Source organism: Canis lupus, chromosome 12 (assembly GCF_048164855.1).
Source record: "Canis lupus baileyi chromosome 12, mCanLup2.hap1, whole genome shotgun sequence".
In the NCBI taxonomy this organism is placed as follows: Eukaryota; Metazoa; Chordata; class Mammalia; order Carnivora; family Canidae; genus Canis; species Canis lupus.
The window spans coordinates 40,432,062-40,450,368 of NC_132849.1; the positions used below are offsets into that span (position 1 = coordinate 40,432,062).

Below are 18,307 nucleotides of genomic sequence, written 5' to 3' on the forward strand. Positions count from 1 at the left end.
GGTCCAGCCCTTGTGACAGGGTGGTCTCTGCAGCCTCCCCCCGCCCAGGGCATCCAGTTCACCTTTTTTGCCCCATGATGAGGCCTCTACCAGCTGGTTGCTCTCTGATCTCCAACATTTTGAAGACTGGGCGAGGAACATCCCTTGTCATGACCTTTCCTCTCCCCAGCCTCCCTGTCCGTTCACTTGTTCAGCTTCCCTCCGTATGGGAGCTCTGGGGCCCAGAGATGTGTTGGCCTCTAGTGCTGGAGTGCACGTACCTCCTGGGGTCATTTCTGGTCATGACCTTCTGTCCCTCCGCACCTCTTCTCCTCCCCTCGGCACACTCCCTATTCCCTTTGTTGCACCATCTGCCTCTTATTAGAACACTCCTGTTTTCAGGACGCTGATTGGATTCCTTTTCAAAGAAGGGACATCCTAAAGACAGCTGGGGCTGACCTGCCAGGTAGCTGCTTATGGTGGCAAGTGTGGGGAATAGACATGGATCCAGACAGAGAAACTGGAGACTGCATAGCTGGGCTGGGGTGTTGTCCAAGCTTCCCCACCTCAAGTCCAGAATTGTTCAGCACCTCCCAAAGGCAGCCTGCATGCCCAGGCCAGGCCCCTTCCTGGACGTGGAGATGGAGACTTCAGAGGGGGCATGACCTGGGAGTCTCTGGCTATGGAGTCCCATTTTCCAAGGTGATTTTGTTGACGGTCTGTTACTGCTAGGACCCCTGGTGCTTTTTACCCAGCTGCACTAATGATCACACAGCCCCAGGAGTGTCCCACCAGGCTTCCAAGGATCTTGATGTGAACCCTCTGGCCTCTTCCCCTCCAGATATGGGCCTTCACATACACCCAGCAGATCCTCCAGGAGGAGCTGTGCCTGTCTGTTGTCACCGTGTTCCCTGGCGCCCCAGTGGTTCTTGTCGTCTGTAAGAATGGAGATGACAAACAGGTGAGTGCTCAGTAGGTGCACCTGGGGCATGGCTACCTTCAGTGACGGATGAGACTACCTGTGTAGGTCTAAGTCCCACCTGCAAGACCAGGGAGAAACTTTAGAAGCAGAGGGGTGGATCAGAAAGAGGCCCTTCTGGTTAGGAGAGGAGGGCAGGGATGGTGGCAGCAGTGGTTGGCTCACATCCGGATGCCTGTGGACCTGGTTGAGCCACTATGGACACGCACATCTTGTACTCGCTTGTCTGGCTCTGACACCCACCTGGCATCCCAGAGCTCTACTCCTCCGGGGCAAGGCCCTCAGAGCCACAGATTGAGTAGTACTCAACTCCTGGCCTTCAGGGGCCTTGGGCCGTAGCAGGGTGTCCACCAAGATTCATAGCACTCTGGATGCACCCATGTGGCCAGCCGAGCCCAAGTCATTGACTCCACACAGCTTCCTGCTAACTGCTTATTGGCATTAGAGAGATGGACATTTGGATGCCCTTTCTATAGCTCACTAGCGGTGTGAGCCACGGCAGGTTCCTGGACTTCGGTTCTCTGAAGTTGAAGATGCCCGCCACACGGGGCAGCTGTCTAGAGTGATTAACTGAAGTGGTCTGTGGCACCTGCGCAGTGGTGGTTCCCCCAAAACATGTTCGTTCTTCCTTCCTTGTCCCGTGAGGTCAAGTCTGGAGAGTAGTGGCATCAGATTTCTTGCCCCCCCCCCCAACCTGGGCCCTTCATGTGCTAAAGCACTTTTGGAGGAGCACAGGTTTGTGGTGTTGGTGTTGGATGCTGCCTGGAAGCCTCTCTGCCCTCCTGCATCCCATCCCCCAGCATCCCATCCCCCAGCTCGCTCTCCCGAGTGCACATCGTTTCTCTGGTTGCTCCTGTAACTAATGTGCTTCCCATTTTCTGGCTTATTGCTTGGAAAGTTATTGCCTTCTAATGAGTTTTCCTAGCAAATATATTGATTTTTCCTTTTACTTTTTTATCCGGAAAAAAACCCACAAAAAAAAAAATGCAGAAACCAACAATAATACCTGGCAAAGCAATTAGTTGCAGCTTTATTCCTCTGTGAGACCATGAAGTCAAGTCTCTGGGTGACCCTAGCCACATGGTGTAAACATGTCTGATTATTCTGGAACTCCTGATATTATCAATAGATCCTGGACCTTTAGCCAGAGAATTTGGGTTCATGCTCTCTCCTCTCTGTCTTCTCAGCAATGGACCAAGACTGGTTCCCACATCGAGCACATAGCATCCCACCTCTGCCTAGACACGGACATGTTTGGTGATGGCTCTGAGAATGGCAGGGAAATCGTGGTCAACGTGTGTGAGTCATCACTTATGAGCCAGCACTGGGACCTGGTGAGCTCTTGAGGACCTGAGCCAGAACCAGCGGGGCTGTGGGTGACATTTCCCCAGATGAAAAGCAGACTGGGAATCAGGCTACAAGCAGCCCACAGCTACTGTAGATGCTCTGAACCGGGAGGTGGAGGCAAAGCCCCCCCGGATAGGAGCAGATGTCTCAGGGAGGATGGAGGAAGGGATTGAAAGCCAAGTGGGGCTCAGAGACAGATCCTACATGTTCTCCGTGCTGTTCCAGTTCCAGTCCTGGCCCCATCTGCCCTTCACTGGAATCTGGGGAGAGAGATCTCGTGGGGAGTGTTTATGTTGTTCCCTTTCTTTCAGAAGAGGCCAGAGAGAAAAGCCTTTTTTGTCACTAGGCCAAGACTAAATTGAGAAATAAAGAATGGAGGTTGTTTTCAAAACAAATAAAGGAACCTTGGAAGTTTTCTCTGTGCATCTCTTACTTTGTTTTGACTAATGCTAGCTTAGTGCCGACCTGGGTTCTCCATTCAGAGGGGATGCAGGAAGGTTGGGCCTCTTGGCAGAGTAGACAAAGAGGACAGGGAAATGGGAGACCTGTGCCCTCATCCTGGACTGCCACCCATAGGCTGTGTGACCTTAAACAGACACACACCTCTGGCCCTTCATCCTCCAATGTGTCACGTGGGGGAGCAGAAGCAGATCCATGGTTCTTCCCCAAGGATAGTGTCCCATCCAGAGAAATCATGTCTGTGCAGCTTCAGGAGCTCCTGGTGGGGTCCAGGCTTCCCAGCTGATTCTGACGCCCCTCTCTGGCTGGAACCACTCCCCTACATGTCTCTCTGGGCCCTTGTTGCTTTATAGCCTGTGGCCACTAGCTCGGGAGTTTCCTACTCTAGTAAATCCCCAGTATGCCCTGGGAATTAGGTACTGTGTTTGTCTTTATCTATTAACTAGAGTTTGAGAAAAGAACCAATCCAGGGGCACTGGAGTGGCTCAGTTGGTTAAGCATCTGCCTTCAGCTCAGGTCATGATCCCAGGGTCCTGAGATTGAGGCCCATGTCAGGGCTTGCTGCTCAGTGGGGAGCCTGCTTCTCCCCTGCCCCTCCCCCCTGTCCTGAGCTCACTCTCTCATTTTCTCTCTTTCTCTCTCTCTCTCTCAAATAAATAAAACTCTTTAAGAAAAAAGATAACCAATCCGTATTGTTTTAAAATTTCCACATAGGCCCATACATTCTCTGCTGAGGTATGTTTGGTGTGAGCTATTTGGTAATGGTGTTAGTTATCTACTGCTGAGTGACAAATTATACCCCAAAACTTAGCAACTTAAAGCAATATAAGTTTGTTATCAAATGGTTTCTATGGGCCAAGAATCTAGACACAGCTCTGCAGGGTCTCTGGCTTCAGGCAAAGGCTGCAGTCAGGGTATTGTCAGGGACTCCTGTCATCTCAAGGTTCAACCAGGAGGATCTGTCCCAGGCTCACTCAGTGGTTGTTGGCAGGATCTGGTTGTCACAGCCTATTGGCCAGAAGCCACCCTCAGTTCCTTGCTATACAGGCCTCTCCAACACAACAGCTGACTTGACCGAAGCAAGCAAGCCCAGAAAGCAAGGGTGCCAGCAAGATGGAAGTTATAGTCTTCTAGAACCTAATCTCATAAGTTACTGTCTATCCCTTTTACCACCTTCTGTGTGATAGAAGCAAATCACTAGGCTCAGCCACCACTGAAGGGGAGGGAATTACACAGGAGAGCTGATGCCAGGAGGGTGGACCATTGGGAGCCATTTTTGATTCTGGCTGTCCCAGTAACTACTATGCCCTAAATAGGTATTTGTCTCCCCTTCACCCAGAAAGCCTTTGGTGAGGGCCACTGTTCAAGCTCATCATTACTGAGGATACTGCAGGGGTAGGAAACCCAGGGCTGAGCGTTCACACCCAGAATCTTCTCTGGAGGTTGTATTTGTTTATGCAATCCTCCTATTACCTTCTTTAGTTATGATTTGTCTCTTTTTGGGGGGCTATTTCATTCACTGCTCTGAAAAGGAGAGGAGGCCATGGGATAGATAAAGACATCTATTGTAGATGATCTGATGGCTTTTAGAGCTGTGTCCACAGGGTTTAAACTGGCCTTGCAGAGAAGAAGGAAAGACCAGATAGGTTCACCAGCACCCTTTCCCCTGAGAGGGGAAACAGGCGCTGCACTAAAATAACTCAAGGAGCCGAGGTCCTCCCCTATTCTCCCTCTGTATCTGTGCCTGTCCTTGAGTTCCCTGGTGGCAGGAAAGCTGTCTCTTGCCTTGCCTTATCGCCATCATGGGGCTGGACACGTCAAGCTCTTAGTGAATGTTTTCCTAAATGGATGATTGGCAAAACTATTCCTTGTCCAAGATGAAATAACTTTACTCACATTTTACTAGCCCTGTAGAGTCACAGAGTGTAGGTGGCTCTAGGTCCCTTCTTGAACACCCAAGGAAATGGGGAAGCAAGAATGAGGCCTCTGTCCCAGGAGGACAAACATCTTTAACCAGGCTGCTTTGATGTGGCTGGAGAGCTAGCACTCAGCAATGCCATTGACTTTAGCAATCCTACCCACCCCCTTTTACTAGTGAAAGGACTTGGGGTAATAGTGAAGAGTAATCCACTAATGGAGACACAGACAGTTCACATGTGAGCTATAGGGCATATGTCTTAAGGCTTCTCTAGCGGGTTATGGGGGATAACTGATGAGGTGAATGAGAATCATGACAACCATGGAGAGTTATCCACCCTCTGTTCACTAAGCTGATGCTGATGATGCCAAAGCAAGAGTAATTTGTGATTTGAAGTCAGAAATAGCAATAGTACCAAATGTCTCCTAACTCAGGACAACACTAATGCCCTGATGGAACAGGGACCCACTCTGGGACACCTTGGCCTGCAGTCGCACAGCAGAGTGAGGACGCCCAAGCTTTACATGGTGGTTACATCTTTCAGTGGGTGCTGAATCAGAGGCCTTGGTCAACTCCGATCATTGAGTCTGAGTGCCAGATTTCAGTAACCTGGAAAAGCTCACTTCTTAGTAGACCACTAGTAGTCATGTGAAAGTAAAAATTTGTCAGATTACGTCAGCCTATGAAAAGAGAAGGGACCTACACTCTTCATATTCTAAGGACTCAAAAAATTGAGACCCCTAAACTGAGCTTGGAGTCACTACCCTGGAGCGGTCTTACCACACTGCCAGGTGAGGAGGTGGCCAGTTGTGGTAGAAGCCCCCTCACCTAGGATCACATCTAGCTGGTGGGCTCAGCTACAAACAGTAAGGGCTCCTAAGTATCTTAAGGGTGTGATGTGCAAATTCAGTGGAAGAGATTTTATACATACATTTTTTATATATACTGGAAAGAAAAGAGGCAGGGGCTCTGGGCACACTCCAGGGTCTGGATTAGTGTTGGAAAGATGATGATCGAATGGACGGGCAGAAATCAGAACTTTTGGATATTTCTAGGAGCAGCATAGGTGACCAAGCTGGGTGCCATGTTGAATCTGAGCCTTGCTCTCTTGTCAGTTTATTTCCTTATATGCCATATAACTCCTTTGTATGAGCTCATTTTCAGCAGAACTCATTTTCTCTGGGCACCACGTGCCCAGGTTGTGGAGGCATGTCTCAGAGAAGATTCAAATCTGCTTCTATTTCTTCCCATTGATTTTAAACCAGTCTATACATTGATTTCTCCAATTGTGGTTTCCACTCTGTGAAAGTGATAGGAATTTGGACCCCTCATCTACATTGGGCACAAGCTTGGTTTTCAATCTTTTCTCCACCCAAATTATTGCCCTGCTGTCATGGCATCACCATTCACCCAGCTGGTAAGTGGGGATTGTTGGCCCTTTTAAGCAACCAACTGTATGTAGGGTCTTGTTTCTGGTTTCAGCCACCCAGGAGTCCATGGCCTTCATATCTTGCCTTTTCTTGGAGGTTTGGAACTCCAGCCATCTGGATTTGATTCCCCATCAGTTCACACTCACCACCTTGGCTTTGAATTCACATTCATTTTTTGGAATCTGGGATTTCCCCTTCCTTTCAAGTGCAGCTGTGATTTCAAATTGTTTTATTGTATTTTATACAATATTTACATATGTACGTGGGAGGGGACTTCCTATATCAGCTCAGACCAAAATTCCTTAGTATTGTAATTAGCTGTCACCACTGTCTTTCCCAATGGCTGCGGGACACCATATCTTAGTATAGACACTCAATAAATTTCTGTGAATGAGTGAGAGAATAAGCCTGTGATTCTTTAGTACCACTTCCTAATTACCTCCTGGCTATAGCTATCAGACATTAGGGTTTTAAAAAGACAGCAAAGACAGAAATGGAAGACCAAGAAGACAAATTTATAACAATGAAATCTTGTTATAATACCCATAGATTTAGGGATCATGCATATTTTACTTCGTAATGACAGAATTTAATACTGAAAGTGCTAACTGGAAAGAACTATCAGTAATGGAAATCTTTAATACTGCAGGAGAGCCCAGCAAGAGAGAATCTGTTCTCATAAACTCTGGGGGATGGTGACAGGAGAGTAGACGGGCAGCGTTTGCATTTCATCTACAAGAATCTCAGGCATTTTTCCCTGGTATCTGGCAACATCAGTCCTGGCTGGCCCTCACGGAGAGACTCACCTTTACCTATGGTCCAAGTAGTTTGCCTATGCTGGATTTAAGTCCCCTGCCTTCCCCGACTCCACAGGCTGAGCCAGTGCCTACTGTGCCCCCAGGGAGCCAGTGCCCTAACCTGTCCGTTCCCTCTGCACGGTGACAACACCTGGGCAGCATCCGGCACCCAGAGGACACAGTAAAGATGTGAAGGTTCCAGGAAAAGTCTAGCAGCTGTGTGGACACAGAAGCCTCTGGGGCATCGCAGGTGGCGCGTGGGAGCCTCTTCTCTCCAACACGCAGAGCCAACCTCCCAGGCTCCCTGGTGGTCTGAGGTCTCAGGCAGCGCGACTCGGATTAGCACAATCCCAAGCTCCGAGCGCTTTTCCATTTGCCATGGAGCCGACTAATTTAATGAAGCCGTCACAGCGCACACCTCAGGGCTTATTGGAAAAGGACTGGAGCACGACATTATTTCACAGCGGTAGATTGCATCATTTTCATTTCACGGCTTTCCAATGGGAAATAATAAAACAAAATTACAAACATAATGAAGAAAGAAAGGAAGGACAAAAAAAAAAAAAAAAAACAAACCCAAAACCAAAACCTTGGGTGAGAGACACATCCTCTGTGCTGCGACAGGGCTGGTTACCTTATTCATTTGAGCCAGTAAATATTATCTGGCTTTGCTCCGCAGGAAGGAGCAGCCCCGGATGCCTCCACCTGCTGCTGGAGATAACAGGCTGCAATAGCTCACTGTCCAGCGCGGCGGGGAGCGCGGAGCACCCCTGCCCAAGGCTCCCTGCGTGGCCTCATGAGAAGCTCCAGCCTCCCAGGGCACCTCCCTCCCAGGGTGGCTGCTCTGGCGAGAAGGGTCCCCCGACCGGGGGTGGGGGGGCCCGGGGGAGTGCACCAGGGCGCTCTGCCTCCCAACTCCCGCTTGGCACATCCCCAGCACCAGGAGGGAAGCAAGGAAGTCCCTGCCCCCATCCTTTTCTACAGGGCTTGGCTGTGACAAGGTGAGCTGACAGCCAGAGGCTAAATAGGAGACAACAGACTGAGGGAGCTGTGTTCCCAAACTGTTCTCATTCATGGTGTGGAGGCGGAGGTGTGAGATGAAGGGAGGCAGCCGGCTGAGCTGGGCCTTTTATTCTTTCCCGGCAGGCCTGTCCTTCAATGTGATGAGGTGCCCTGGGCCTGTCCCCACATGGAGGAGACTGAACCCCTTCCACCCACCCCTCCTGTCCTGTACTGAAAATGACTCTCTCCTTTGTGCATGCAGGAGCTGGAGGGGCCTCCTGCAACCTTCTCGCTTGTGCAGTCAATGCTGCCCCTTGAGCTGGTCCTTCCCCATTCACTGCGCAGTACCCTAGTTTCTCCTGCCCTGATTTAGGGGGAAAAGCCTTCCCTGAGCCTCTCCCCCTTTCCTTTGATCCACATGCTTCTCTGGAACACAGTTGTTAGCCCCATGGCCTTGGGGCAGCTACTGTAGGCTCAGGTCCTCCTCCGTTGCTAGCTCTGTGACTAGAGACCAATTACTTCACTTCTCTGAACTCGATTTCCTCTTCTGTCGATGGGGCAGTCGTCATAGCTATCTCAGAATTTTACTGTGAGGTTAAGGGAAATGTGGAGTTCTCAGCACAGAGCCAGGAGTATACTCTGTCTTTAAAGATGTTTGTTGTCATTATAGTTTTATTGTGAGGATTGAACGTGGACATCTGGAGCAGAGGGCAGGGCTCATGAGTGTCAAAGGCTGAGCTCAGCCCTCAGAGGTCACTTAGAGGTCAGGCTGGGCCTGAGACTCCCCCTGTGTGGTTGCCTTAGGGTCACGGAGGACCCACCTCCCAGCAACACTGCTCTCTGGTCCGGAATTGGGGATGAGGGAGGGGAAGGAAGCAGAGAACAGTGTGGCCACTGGGGATCCTCTCACCAGTCCTGGCCCTTTGTTGCCTGCAGCTTTTCACTGTTTCTGCCCTTGGTGCTTGGTAAGTCTCTGTGTTCATTCCCCACCTGCACCCACTGCTCCGGTCTGTCACCTGCATACTGACCCCATGTGTGCCACAGTCCATGCTGAGCCCTGCAGGTTGTGGGGGGAAACCAGGCGCATCTTGATCCTGATGGAGGAGAACAGAAGATAAGCATGCACATAACAGAGGCTAGCAGAGCAGGTCTGGCCTTGCCCAGACCCCCAGAAGCTCCCCCTCGAACTCAGAAACAGTCATGCCACACCCCCAACACCCAGGAAACATCTCAGCTCTGCTTCCTCCCCTCGGCTCTTATATATGAGTTCTGCCTCTCTTCACTTACCAGCCCAGGACCTGCATGATTTTCCATTTTGGAGGCACCTCCAGATGCTATCAGACCACTGCACCCAGCACCCCATGCCCTGGGCTTGTACCTTCCTCCTGTCAGGGTCCCCAGCTCAGGGAGTGGGGACTGATCTCTCACTAACTGGGGGGCAGTAGTTCTAGATCCACTAATGATCTTATAGGACACTCAGTCTTGAACAAGGAGAGAGGATGTCGAGGACCCAAAGCAGTTCAGACAGAATGTTGGATCAGAAAAGACTTTCAAAAAAAAGGACTCTGCGTTTCAGAGGAAGAAAAGGCCCCATATGAGATGAACTTGAAGCATAAGCCAGGTTTCAAAAAGATGGAGTGGGGAAGCATCCCTGGTGACGAGAGCAGCTGAGCAAAGGTGCAAAGAAGTGGGGGAAAGGTGGGTCTTTTTCAGGGAAAGTGGAGCAGGTCAACCAGCCTGTGGTGCAGAAGACATGGAAGAGAGTGTGGGTCAGAGAGGAGAGAGGAGGCCTCAAATGCCAAGCAGAAGATTCTGGCTTGATTGGGTAGGTAGCTGTGAGCCACTGAAGGTGTTGGAGCAGGAGAGTAATATTGACCAGAGTGCAAGAAGAGGAAGATGGGTTAAGTCGCAGGACGTAAGGTGCGATTCTGTGAAGATGGGCCTATTAGAGTCTTCAGAAATAGTCCAAGAGAGAGTACGAGGCCTAAACCATGTCCCTGTCCCTCAATGTGGAAGATAACACAGTGATTCTGAGCAATTGTGGTGGCAGACGTGACATGGGAGGGGGGCCAAAGGTGGGGAGAGCAGGTGGGGCCAGGGGGGAGAGGGGCCTCAGTGCTGAGGGGATCCTGTTCCGTCTGCTGAACAAATGCCTTCATGGTCCCATATTTAATTGTTCTATTTGAGTATCTGATAACCAGGCTTAATTAGTTAATTATAAAACATTTTAGACACACAAAGGAAGAATAGTAGCATAGCAACCACTTACACAGCACTTAACTCTGTGCTCGGCATTGTTCTGAGAGCTTTAAAGATTTTAACTTAGTCAATCCTCATGAAAGTAATAGCTATATGATAATAATACCACCATTATCTCTGTCCTACGAGTGAATAACTCGGGGGCCAAGAAGGTTAAGTCATTTACCCAAAGTCATGCAACTGGTAGTAGAAGTGAGATTCGGGTCCAAGGAGTCTTCTCCAGAGTTCGGGGTTCATCACCACTGGGCTCTGCTGCTCCTCTCCATAAGGATGAAAATCACAAATATCCTGCATTCCTGCCAGAAAGAAAATGACAGATGAAGCTTTAAATTAAGTATTTCTGCACGTTTAACTACTGGTTAGCCACACTGACCTCAGATTCATTCACCCACCAACCATTTGTTAGGTGAAGAAGGGAGAAAGGAATTAGCACTCAGTGAGCTATTATCATGTGCCAACTGTATGCCGACGTGCTCTGCCTTCACTGTTTTATTAGATGCTCGTAGCCGCCTGCTGAGGTAGGTATCATCCTCATGATTTCCCAGATTAGGAATTTGAATCTCCAAAAAGTTAAATAGCTGGTCAAGGAGGCCCAACGTATACAAGTGGCAGGCCTGCTTCTCAGTGACCACGCGGCCTCCCAAAGCACGTGGCAGTTCAGCCCCCCGGATGTAGATGGAGATCGCCAAGCAACAAATATTTACTAGGTGCCTGTTATATGGCCGGCATTATGCCTGGCCGCCAGGCCTTGCCCTCAAGAACAGCAGAAGAGAGAAACAGGTTTTCTTTCAGAAAGATTTGGGACAGGAGGACGATGTGCTCCCAGCTGTAGCAGAGGTCACTAGAGTGCAAGGACCACCAAGGAGGGAGGGGGAAAGCTTCTCAGGGGATGGGATGGCTGGTAGGACAAGAGGAAGACAGGGTACAGCCCCAGCCCCAGGAACCCACTTTTGCTTCTCCACACTGTCTTTCAGTGCCTGCCTCAACCTGGCTGTAGTAAAACGGACTCATTATCTTGAACTTTTGGCCATTTGTTCTGTGGTTGTAGAACATGGAGCTGAATGAAGGCAGAGTCAGCCCCTAGGAGGCCCCTTCCAGGCCCTGCAGGATGAGGGGTATGGGGAGGCTAGCTGTCCCCTGCATCCCCAACGGTCGGTCCCCTTGCGTCCTCAAGGAATGTCTCACATCTTCCTGTGCTCCTGTGTTCCCACGGCCCCCTCTGCAAAGCTGCTGGAGCCCTTCCTACATGAGCTGCACCTCCTATTTATGAGTCCCCCCCCAACACCCACTGCCATTTCTTTGCAAGCTCCTTGAAAGATGGGCCCCGCACGGCATCCAGCAGGGTCTGGCTCTCGAAGTGTGCTTGCTGAACTGAATCGCCCCGAATGGACCGAACCAGGTTTTCCACACAAAGCCACTCCTTCCTTTGCTCCCGTGTCTGGTGCCAGCAGGGACCATATACATCTTTCTTTCCAGAGCAGGCCCTGGCAACTTGGACAGCACAAACAGGCCATACATAGTTGATTCTAACCACCAAGAATTCTTTCTGTTGGATCACAAAGCAAATGAAAACCTCTCAAACCAGCCTCTGTTGATGGAGAATGGGGAATTGATGCTACAAATTTAACAGGAACCTAGAGCACCCAGAAGCTGCCTTGAGGGAGCTCCTGGCTGTCCGTAGGGTTGTATGGCCTCCCTGAGCAGGACCGGCCCATCTGAGAATGGCAGGGCAGTAGGCAGGAGTCCAAAGGATGACCACTGACTGCCATCCCCTGCTACAGTTGGCTTTGGATGACATCCTGACCAAGTGGGTTTCAGGGTGACAGCCTACCTGTGAAGTGGAGTCTGGAGAGGGTACCTCATAGGGAGGCAAGGTGGGCACTGGCAAACATGTTCCAACCATGGGACATAGTTCACATCCCGGAACCAGAAGCTCCAGTGTGAGAACACGTCTTGGAGATTAAGTCCCTGTGTGCTGGAGATCCAGTGTGGCCAGACGGAAATTCTCTGTGATAAAACAAAGTCCTACCTGGGAAAACCGGTTTGATGACTGTGCCTCTTCTCTGGCCATTCTTTCTCGTTACAACAGCCCAACAGCATGGCCTTGAGTTCTCTATTTCTCTGGTAGGATGGAAGAAAAATCTAGACTCCTGAGCACGAACAGAACTTTGAAGGAGCATTTCCAGTCCAACTCCAAATTCTTGGCAAACCGGTACCCAAATCGTCGCAACCACTTGCTTCCATTTTGAAATGTCTGTAGAAATTGCTCTTAATTTGCTCAAACCAGTACTTGGCAGGTACCTACTTCATGCAGGGAGCCAGGTCTTCTGAGGCTGCAGTGAAATAAAATGCCCACACCCTGCCCATAACTACCTTACAAGGGAAGTGTTGGTTTTCCCATCCACAGAGCAGGACTCCGTGTTCCAGGGCAAGGTAGTAACTTGTCCGAGGACTCAGTGAGCCCTGACAGCCCGCACAGCCGGGCTGAAATCCACCACTTTCGGCTCCAGATCCCAGGCCCCTGTTCTTGTTCCCTTTATTTCCAAGAAAGTTTACCTTTTGAAAACCTAGTCAAGAAAAACAGGAGCATGATATAGTATAAGTAAGAAGTTCAAAATGTAACACATTTTCAAAGTTATCTTTTCTGTTCATGATGAGAAAAGCTGAGGTTTTGAATTGATAACGGCTAGGCCAGTCAGATTGAAAGAAAAAAAAAAAAGATTTAGGCCACCACTAAGGGCTGTTACCAGCTATCTTTGTCTTGTTAAAAAAAAAAAAAAAAAAAAAACCCACCTCAAATTTACATTTAATTATTTGTTATCCGAAGAATACTTGTTTGAAGTCATGTTTACATACAGAAATCTCCTATTCCACATGTACTCCCTTTCCCCAGAGGCATCCATCCTTCATACTTCTAGGGTTTTCCCCTGGCATTTACCTCTATAATTGAATATTATACAGCTGTTTCTTGAAATATCAATTTTAGACATTATCTATTGACTTTGTGCCATGGGAGATAAGGACTTAGTTTTTCCACACCACTGCCCACATTGCTTTATCCCAGTGGCAAATTTATAAAATAAATTTTGGCAAAATCAATAATCAGCACTTATACACCGAGCCAAATGGTGAATTACAACCAAACTCCTTTCTTGTACAATCTTTTGTTTTTCCTAGAATTAATCATTGCTTCATCTTTTTCATTTCTCTGGTTTTCTGTGAATCTCTCACACTTTTCTCTGAATTTCCCAACATGTCATAATACTACTTGCTATGATCTCAAACAAATCCTCATTCCTTTTTTTTCTTCTTTCCTTAAGAATTTTCCCTCAAGAGGCTCTCTGTTCAGATGTTCCAATGTTACTGGTTGTTCTCTCTGCAGGTTGCCTGACATCCTGGCAATTCTCTTCTCTGATCTCTAATTTTGGCTCCCCTCTTTCCTGGGTCGTAGTTCCTATTTCTTCATTTTCTTTCTTTCTTTCTTTCTTTCTTTCTTTCTTTCTTTCTTTCTTTCTTTCTTTCTTTCTTTCTTTCTTTCTTTCTTTCTTTCTTTTTTTTTCCTAGACAACATCCTAGAGTATGTTCCTAAGAAAGGGGGGTAAACTTTTTGAACTCGAATTTGTAAAGGTAAAATTCTTGAATTGTAAGAATGTCTTTATTCTACTTCACATATCTTCTGTACTTTGGTTGTATATAAAATTCTAGGGTGAAAGCATTTTCCTTCAGAATTCTGAAGCCATCATTGTCGGAACTGTCTGAGATTTTGCCCTTCTTGCTAGCGACAGGCTGGCCTGCCACAGTTTCATGGAGGCTGCCAGAAGACACAAGACTGCTGGGTCAGAGCTAAAGGATAGTTATTACTCACAGTAACGGGAGGAGTCAGAATGTCTGCACATTTTGCAGTGATTCCCCTCACCTCCGTTCTCATAAGGGGCAGAAATAGGGCCAAGTGATACCTGCCCACACACAGGGAGTTGGATTATAGCAGGGGAACCCTGAGCTTAGGGAACCTAAATCTTTTATAATGGGCATGTCTGCCTTTTGCTCTGGAAGGAAACACTATTGCCACTGTCAGTGCCTCTCTCATAAGACATTGAGAAATCCAAGAGACACAGGCAAATCATCTGCCGAAATTTGTTTCCTTGCCTCTAGCTTCTGCTGCCACTTCTGAGCTTCCATTGATACCAGCAAAGGTTTCTTACCTTACCTTCTTATTTCCTCCCTGAGAGACTTTGGACCATCTCCTTATTCCTGGTCTTCTGATATTTCCAAATGTCAATTTGGAGACTCTTATAGCCTACATTTCTGGAGATTGTTCTAGTGCTATTTCTTTGGTTGTTAGATGGTTTCTTTCTCCCTTGCACCCCCTTATGGAATTCCCTAGTTTTCTTTGCATTTGTTTTGTTTGTTTTGTTCTCTTTTAGTTGGGAGGATTTCCTCAATTTCCTACCAACTGTGGACATAAGAGTAAATGTAAGAAGGAGACACTAAACAGCCTAACAGTCTGTGTGCATGGGCAGGACTTGCCACCTGGTGAGCTGAAACAGAGTGATCACAGGTGATCTGGCCTTTTCATTGTCGGGGGGATCCCCATGGTCAATATCAGTATGTGTTTGTTCTTGGTTCCTCCTATTTCTCTAAAGAACAATCTGATGTCAGACTTGAATTTCTGGACACAAGTCAGGGGAAGAGAGCTAAGGCTACCACAAGTCAGCAAGCATATTTTTATGAAGGAAAAGAAACTTTTTGAACTTCACATGCCATGGGAGATAAGGACTTAGTTTTTCCACACCACTGCCCACATTGCTCTCCTTTTATCCCAGTGGCAAATTTATAAAATAAATTTTGGCAAAATCAATAATCAGCACTTATACACTGAGCCAAATGGTGAATTACAACCAAACTCCTTTCTTGTACAATCTTTATTGTACAAGAAATATTTTTATGAAGGAAAAGAAATATGCATGATAAACCAACTCCCCATGACCTTTGTGTCCTCACAGTAGTCCTACCCGCATTCCCACTGTCTCAAGGGGTGGACCTTAGCTTAGTTACAGCTTATTATGGTGTAGAAGAAATTCACTAGAAATTCATCAAATCAGCGGAATGTATGATTCAAATACATACTGATGAAGTCCCAATAGTTCATTTTTGCTTTTGTTTTTCTTGCCTTCATGGATGAATCTTGCAAGAAGTTACTGCGGCCAAGTTCAAAAAGGGTGTTGCCTGTGTTCTTCTCTAGGATTTTGATGGAATCTTGTCTCACATTTAGATCTTTCATCCATTTTGAGTTTATCTTTGTGTATGGTGCAAGAGAGTGGTCTAGTTTCATTCTTCTGCATGTGGATGTCCAATTTTCCCAGCACCATTTATTGAAGAGACTGTCTTTTTTCCAGTGGATAGTTTTTCCTCCTTTGTCGAATATTAGTTGACCATAAAGTTGAGGGTCCACTTCTGGATTCTCTATTCTGTTCCATTGATCTATGTGTCTGTCTTTGTGCCAATACCACACTTGCATGATGACCACATCATGACCACAGCTTTGTAGTACAACCTGAAATCTGGCATTGTGATGCCCCTAGCTATGGTTTTCTTTTTTAAAATTCCCCTGGCTATTTGGGGTCTTTTCTGATTCCACACATCTTAAAATAATTAGAGGATGTGGAGAAAGGGGAACCCTCCTGCACTGTTGGTGGGAATGTGAACCTGTGCAGCTACTCTGGAAAACTCTGTGGAGGTTCCTCAAAGAGTTAAAAATAGATCTGCCCTATGACCCAGCAATTGCACTGTTGGAGATTTACTCCAAAGATACAGATGCAATGAAACGCTGGGACAACTGCACCCTGATGTTTATAGCAGCAATGTCCACAATAGCCAAACTGTGGAAGGAGTTTGTCCATCAAAAGATGAATGGATAAAGAAGATGTGGTTTATAAAAAAAAAAAAGAAGAAGAAGAAGAAGAAGATGTGGTTTATGTATACAATGGGATATTACTCAGCCATTAAAAACGACAAATACCCACCATTTGCTTCGACGTGGATGGAACTGGAGGGTATTATGCTGAGTGAAATAAGTCAATCAGAGAAGGACAAACATTATATGGTCTCATTCATTTGGGGAATATAAAAAATAGTGAAAGGGAATAAAGGGGAAAGGAGAAAAAGCGAGTGGGAAATATCAGAAAGGGAGACAGAACATGAGAGACTCTTAACTCTGGGAAACGAACTAGGGGTGGTGGAAGGGGAGGTGGGCGGGGGGTGGGGGTGACTGGGTGACGGGCACTGAGGGGGGCACTTGATGGGATGAGCACTGGGTGTTATTCTATATGTTGGCAAATTGAACACCAATAAAAAATAAATTTATAAAAAAAAAAAACAAATACGTACTGATTCACACTAACTGTGCTTTCTCACACAGACATTGTCAGTCTTCCTGGGTCTGTCTGTGGGGAGGGGTAGGTAGTAGATCTGGTACAGGACATCAAGAGAGATTCTGGGGTCCTGATGACAATATTTCCACATGGAACTTCCTGAAGAAAATGACCGCTTTCCTTTCTCGTTTTATGTCATTTGACCTTGGTTTCTTGATCTTCAAGTTGGTGTTTGCCCTTCTTTTTAAGGATTTTTCTTTGCCTAGTGTTTGTGAGCTAGTCACTCTCACTTTCTGAACTCCTGGTTCCCATGTCTTGCAGACCTCTTACCTCTTGCCAAAACTTCATTAAGTCTTAAGTTTCAAGGTCACTTCCTTTGTCACCACCTGCACATGCGCTCGTAGAACAGGAAAGCCCATAATCTCTTCCAATAGTGCATCTGACTTACTCTATCCAAATCTCAGTGGCTGGAGCCTGGGAACTAGTATTTTGAGAAGATACCTTACATGATTCATTCTGATGTCCTCCTAGTTGACAGGGATTTGTATACTCTTGCCTGTCATGACTAATGCCTGAATTTGGAGTTCTGACATCCTCCTAGGCCACGTGTCTCTGGTGCAAACCTGTGCACTCAAACCTCTGCCAATCTACTGCCCTGACTGGACAGAGTCTAAATGCCAGACCCTAAACTTTGCATCACCCCCCAACTCCCCAACTATGGTCCTCCCACCCTGACCCTTTCCTGTCCTCGCCCAGGCCCCTGGTCTCAGACTGGTTTGGTGGGCTTACTTGCCCTTGCCAAGACCCATGTCCTTCCACCATCTCCCCCACTACCCCCCACTCCCCATATGCCCACATCCTGGAATCTTGCCCCACTCTATGTGCACCATCCTGATCTGCCTGTGCACAGGTCCCATAAATAGAAAGGATGCTATTGAGTGTTACAATAGTCAGTCTGAGGAGAAAGCCATGGCTTCCAGTTGGCATTGCAGGGGGTGTCACATTGAAACAGGATTTCAGCCAGGCTTTTTGTATATTCCAAGAGGAAAGTAAAGTCCAATCTAGAAAATACTCACCAAAAGCCTCCTGCTGTTACAACACAGGTACAACTATAATTACTATTCCTACTAATCATCATAGATTTTATTGAAACCCTACTCAAAGATAAACCTTTCATATGTATGTGTGTATGTATACATACATACCTTGTATATGTATTTACATGTATTTGAGATTTTTCAACAAACCTACAAGGCATGATTATCCCCATTTTAGAGATGTGAGCAATTAAGCACAGAGAATTTTTCTTCTCAAAGCAAGAAAGTGCTAAAAGGAAGCCTGGCAGCCCAGTCTCCTGACTGGTTTCTTTTCCCCTTGCCATGTGCTCCCGCTGTTTCCCTGTAATTAAAGAATCAGCTCCTCCCTCTGAGAGGACCAGCCTCCGCTTTCTCTTCCCAGGGAGACATCTGCAAATAAAACTCACATCAAATCACTGTCTCCCCCTCAGCATGTAGACCGCAGACTCCTCCCTCTTGGGGGTCCATTATTTTGGGAGGTGAAGTGTGGCTAATAGTGATATTGATAATTGGTGACCAGGAAAGCTATCTGAAAGGCAAGGTGGCATGGCAAAGCTGCAAGCCCATTTCACTTGACACCCTTTCTTTTCATTCCCCAGAGCTGTCTGAGGCCTTTGCTCAGAAACTGAAAACATTCATGGTTCGATGCAGCCCCAGATCTGAATTACTCTGTAAAAATTAAGTGCTTTT

At 47.3% G+C, this 18,307-nt stretch overlaps 1 protein-coding gene and 1 long non-coding RNA gene across 4 annotated transcripts in view; one reads left to right on the forward strand and one right to left on the reverse strand.

Moving 5' to 3' along the window:
• The window catches only part of GALNT14 (polypeptide N-acetylgalactosaminyltransferase 14), a 205,479-nt gene extending 202,759 nt beyond the window's left edge, over window positions 1–2,720 (forward strand). For both annotated transcript variants that reach the window (XM_072770627.1, XM_072770626.1), the window contains 2 exons: window positions 821–940; window positions 2,146–2,720. In XM_072770627.1, coding sequence (XP_072626728.1) covers window positions 821–940; window positions 2,146–2,182 — 157 coding nt within the window. In that variant the 3' untranslated portion in view covers window positions 2,183–2,720. The remainder of the gene's footprint in view (window positions 1–820; window positions 941–2,145) is intronic.
• Window positions 2,721–7,532: 4,812 nt separating this feature from the next.
• LOC140600714 (uncharacterized) lies at window positions 7,533–12,746 on the reverse strand. Of its 2 annotated transcripts, none has more exons than XR_012003877.1 (3): window positions 12,200–12,746; window positions 10,337–10,466; window positions 7,533–9,005 (listed from the first exon to the last, which is right to left on the reverse strand). It is a non-coding gene; the product is annotated as an uncharacterized lncRNA (long non-coding RNA). The 2 variants fall into 2 exon arrangements; XR_012003878.1 differs by having other exon boundaries at window positions 12,002–12,746.
• Window positions 12,747–18,307: the final 5,561 nt, after the last annotated feature.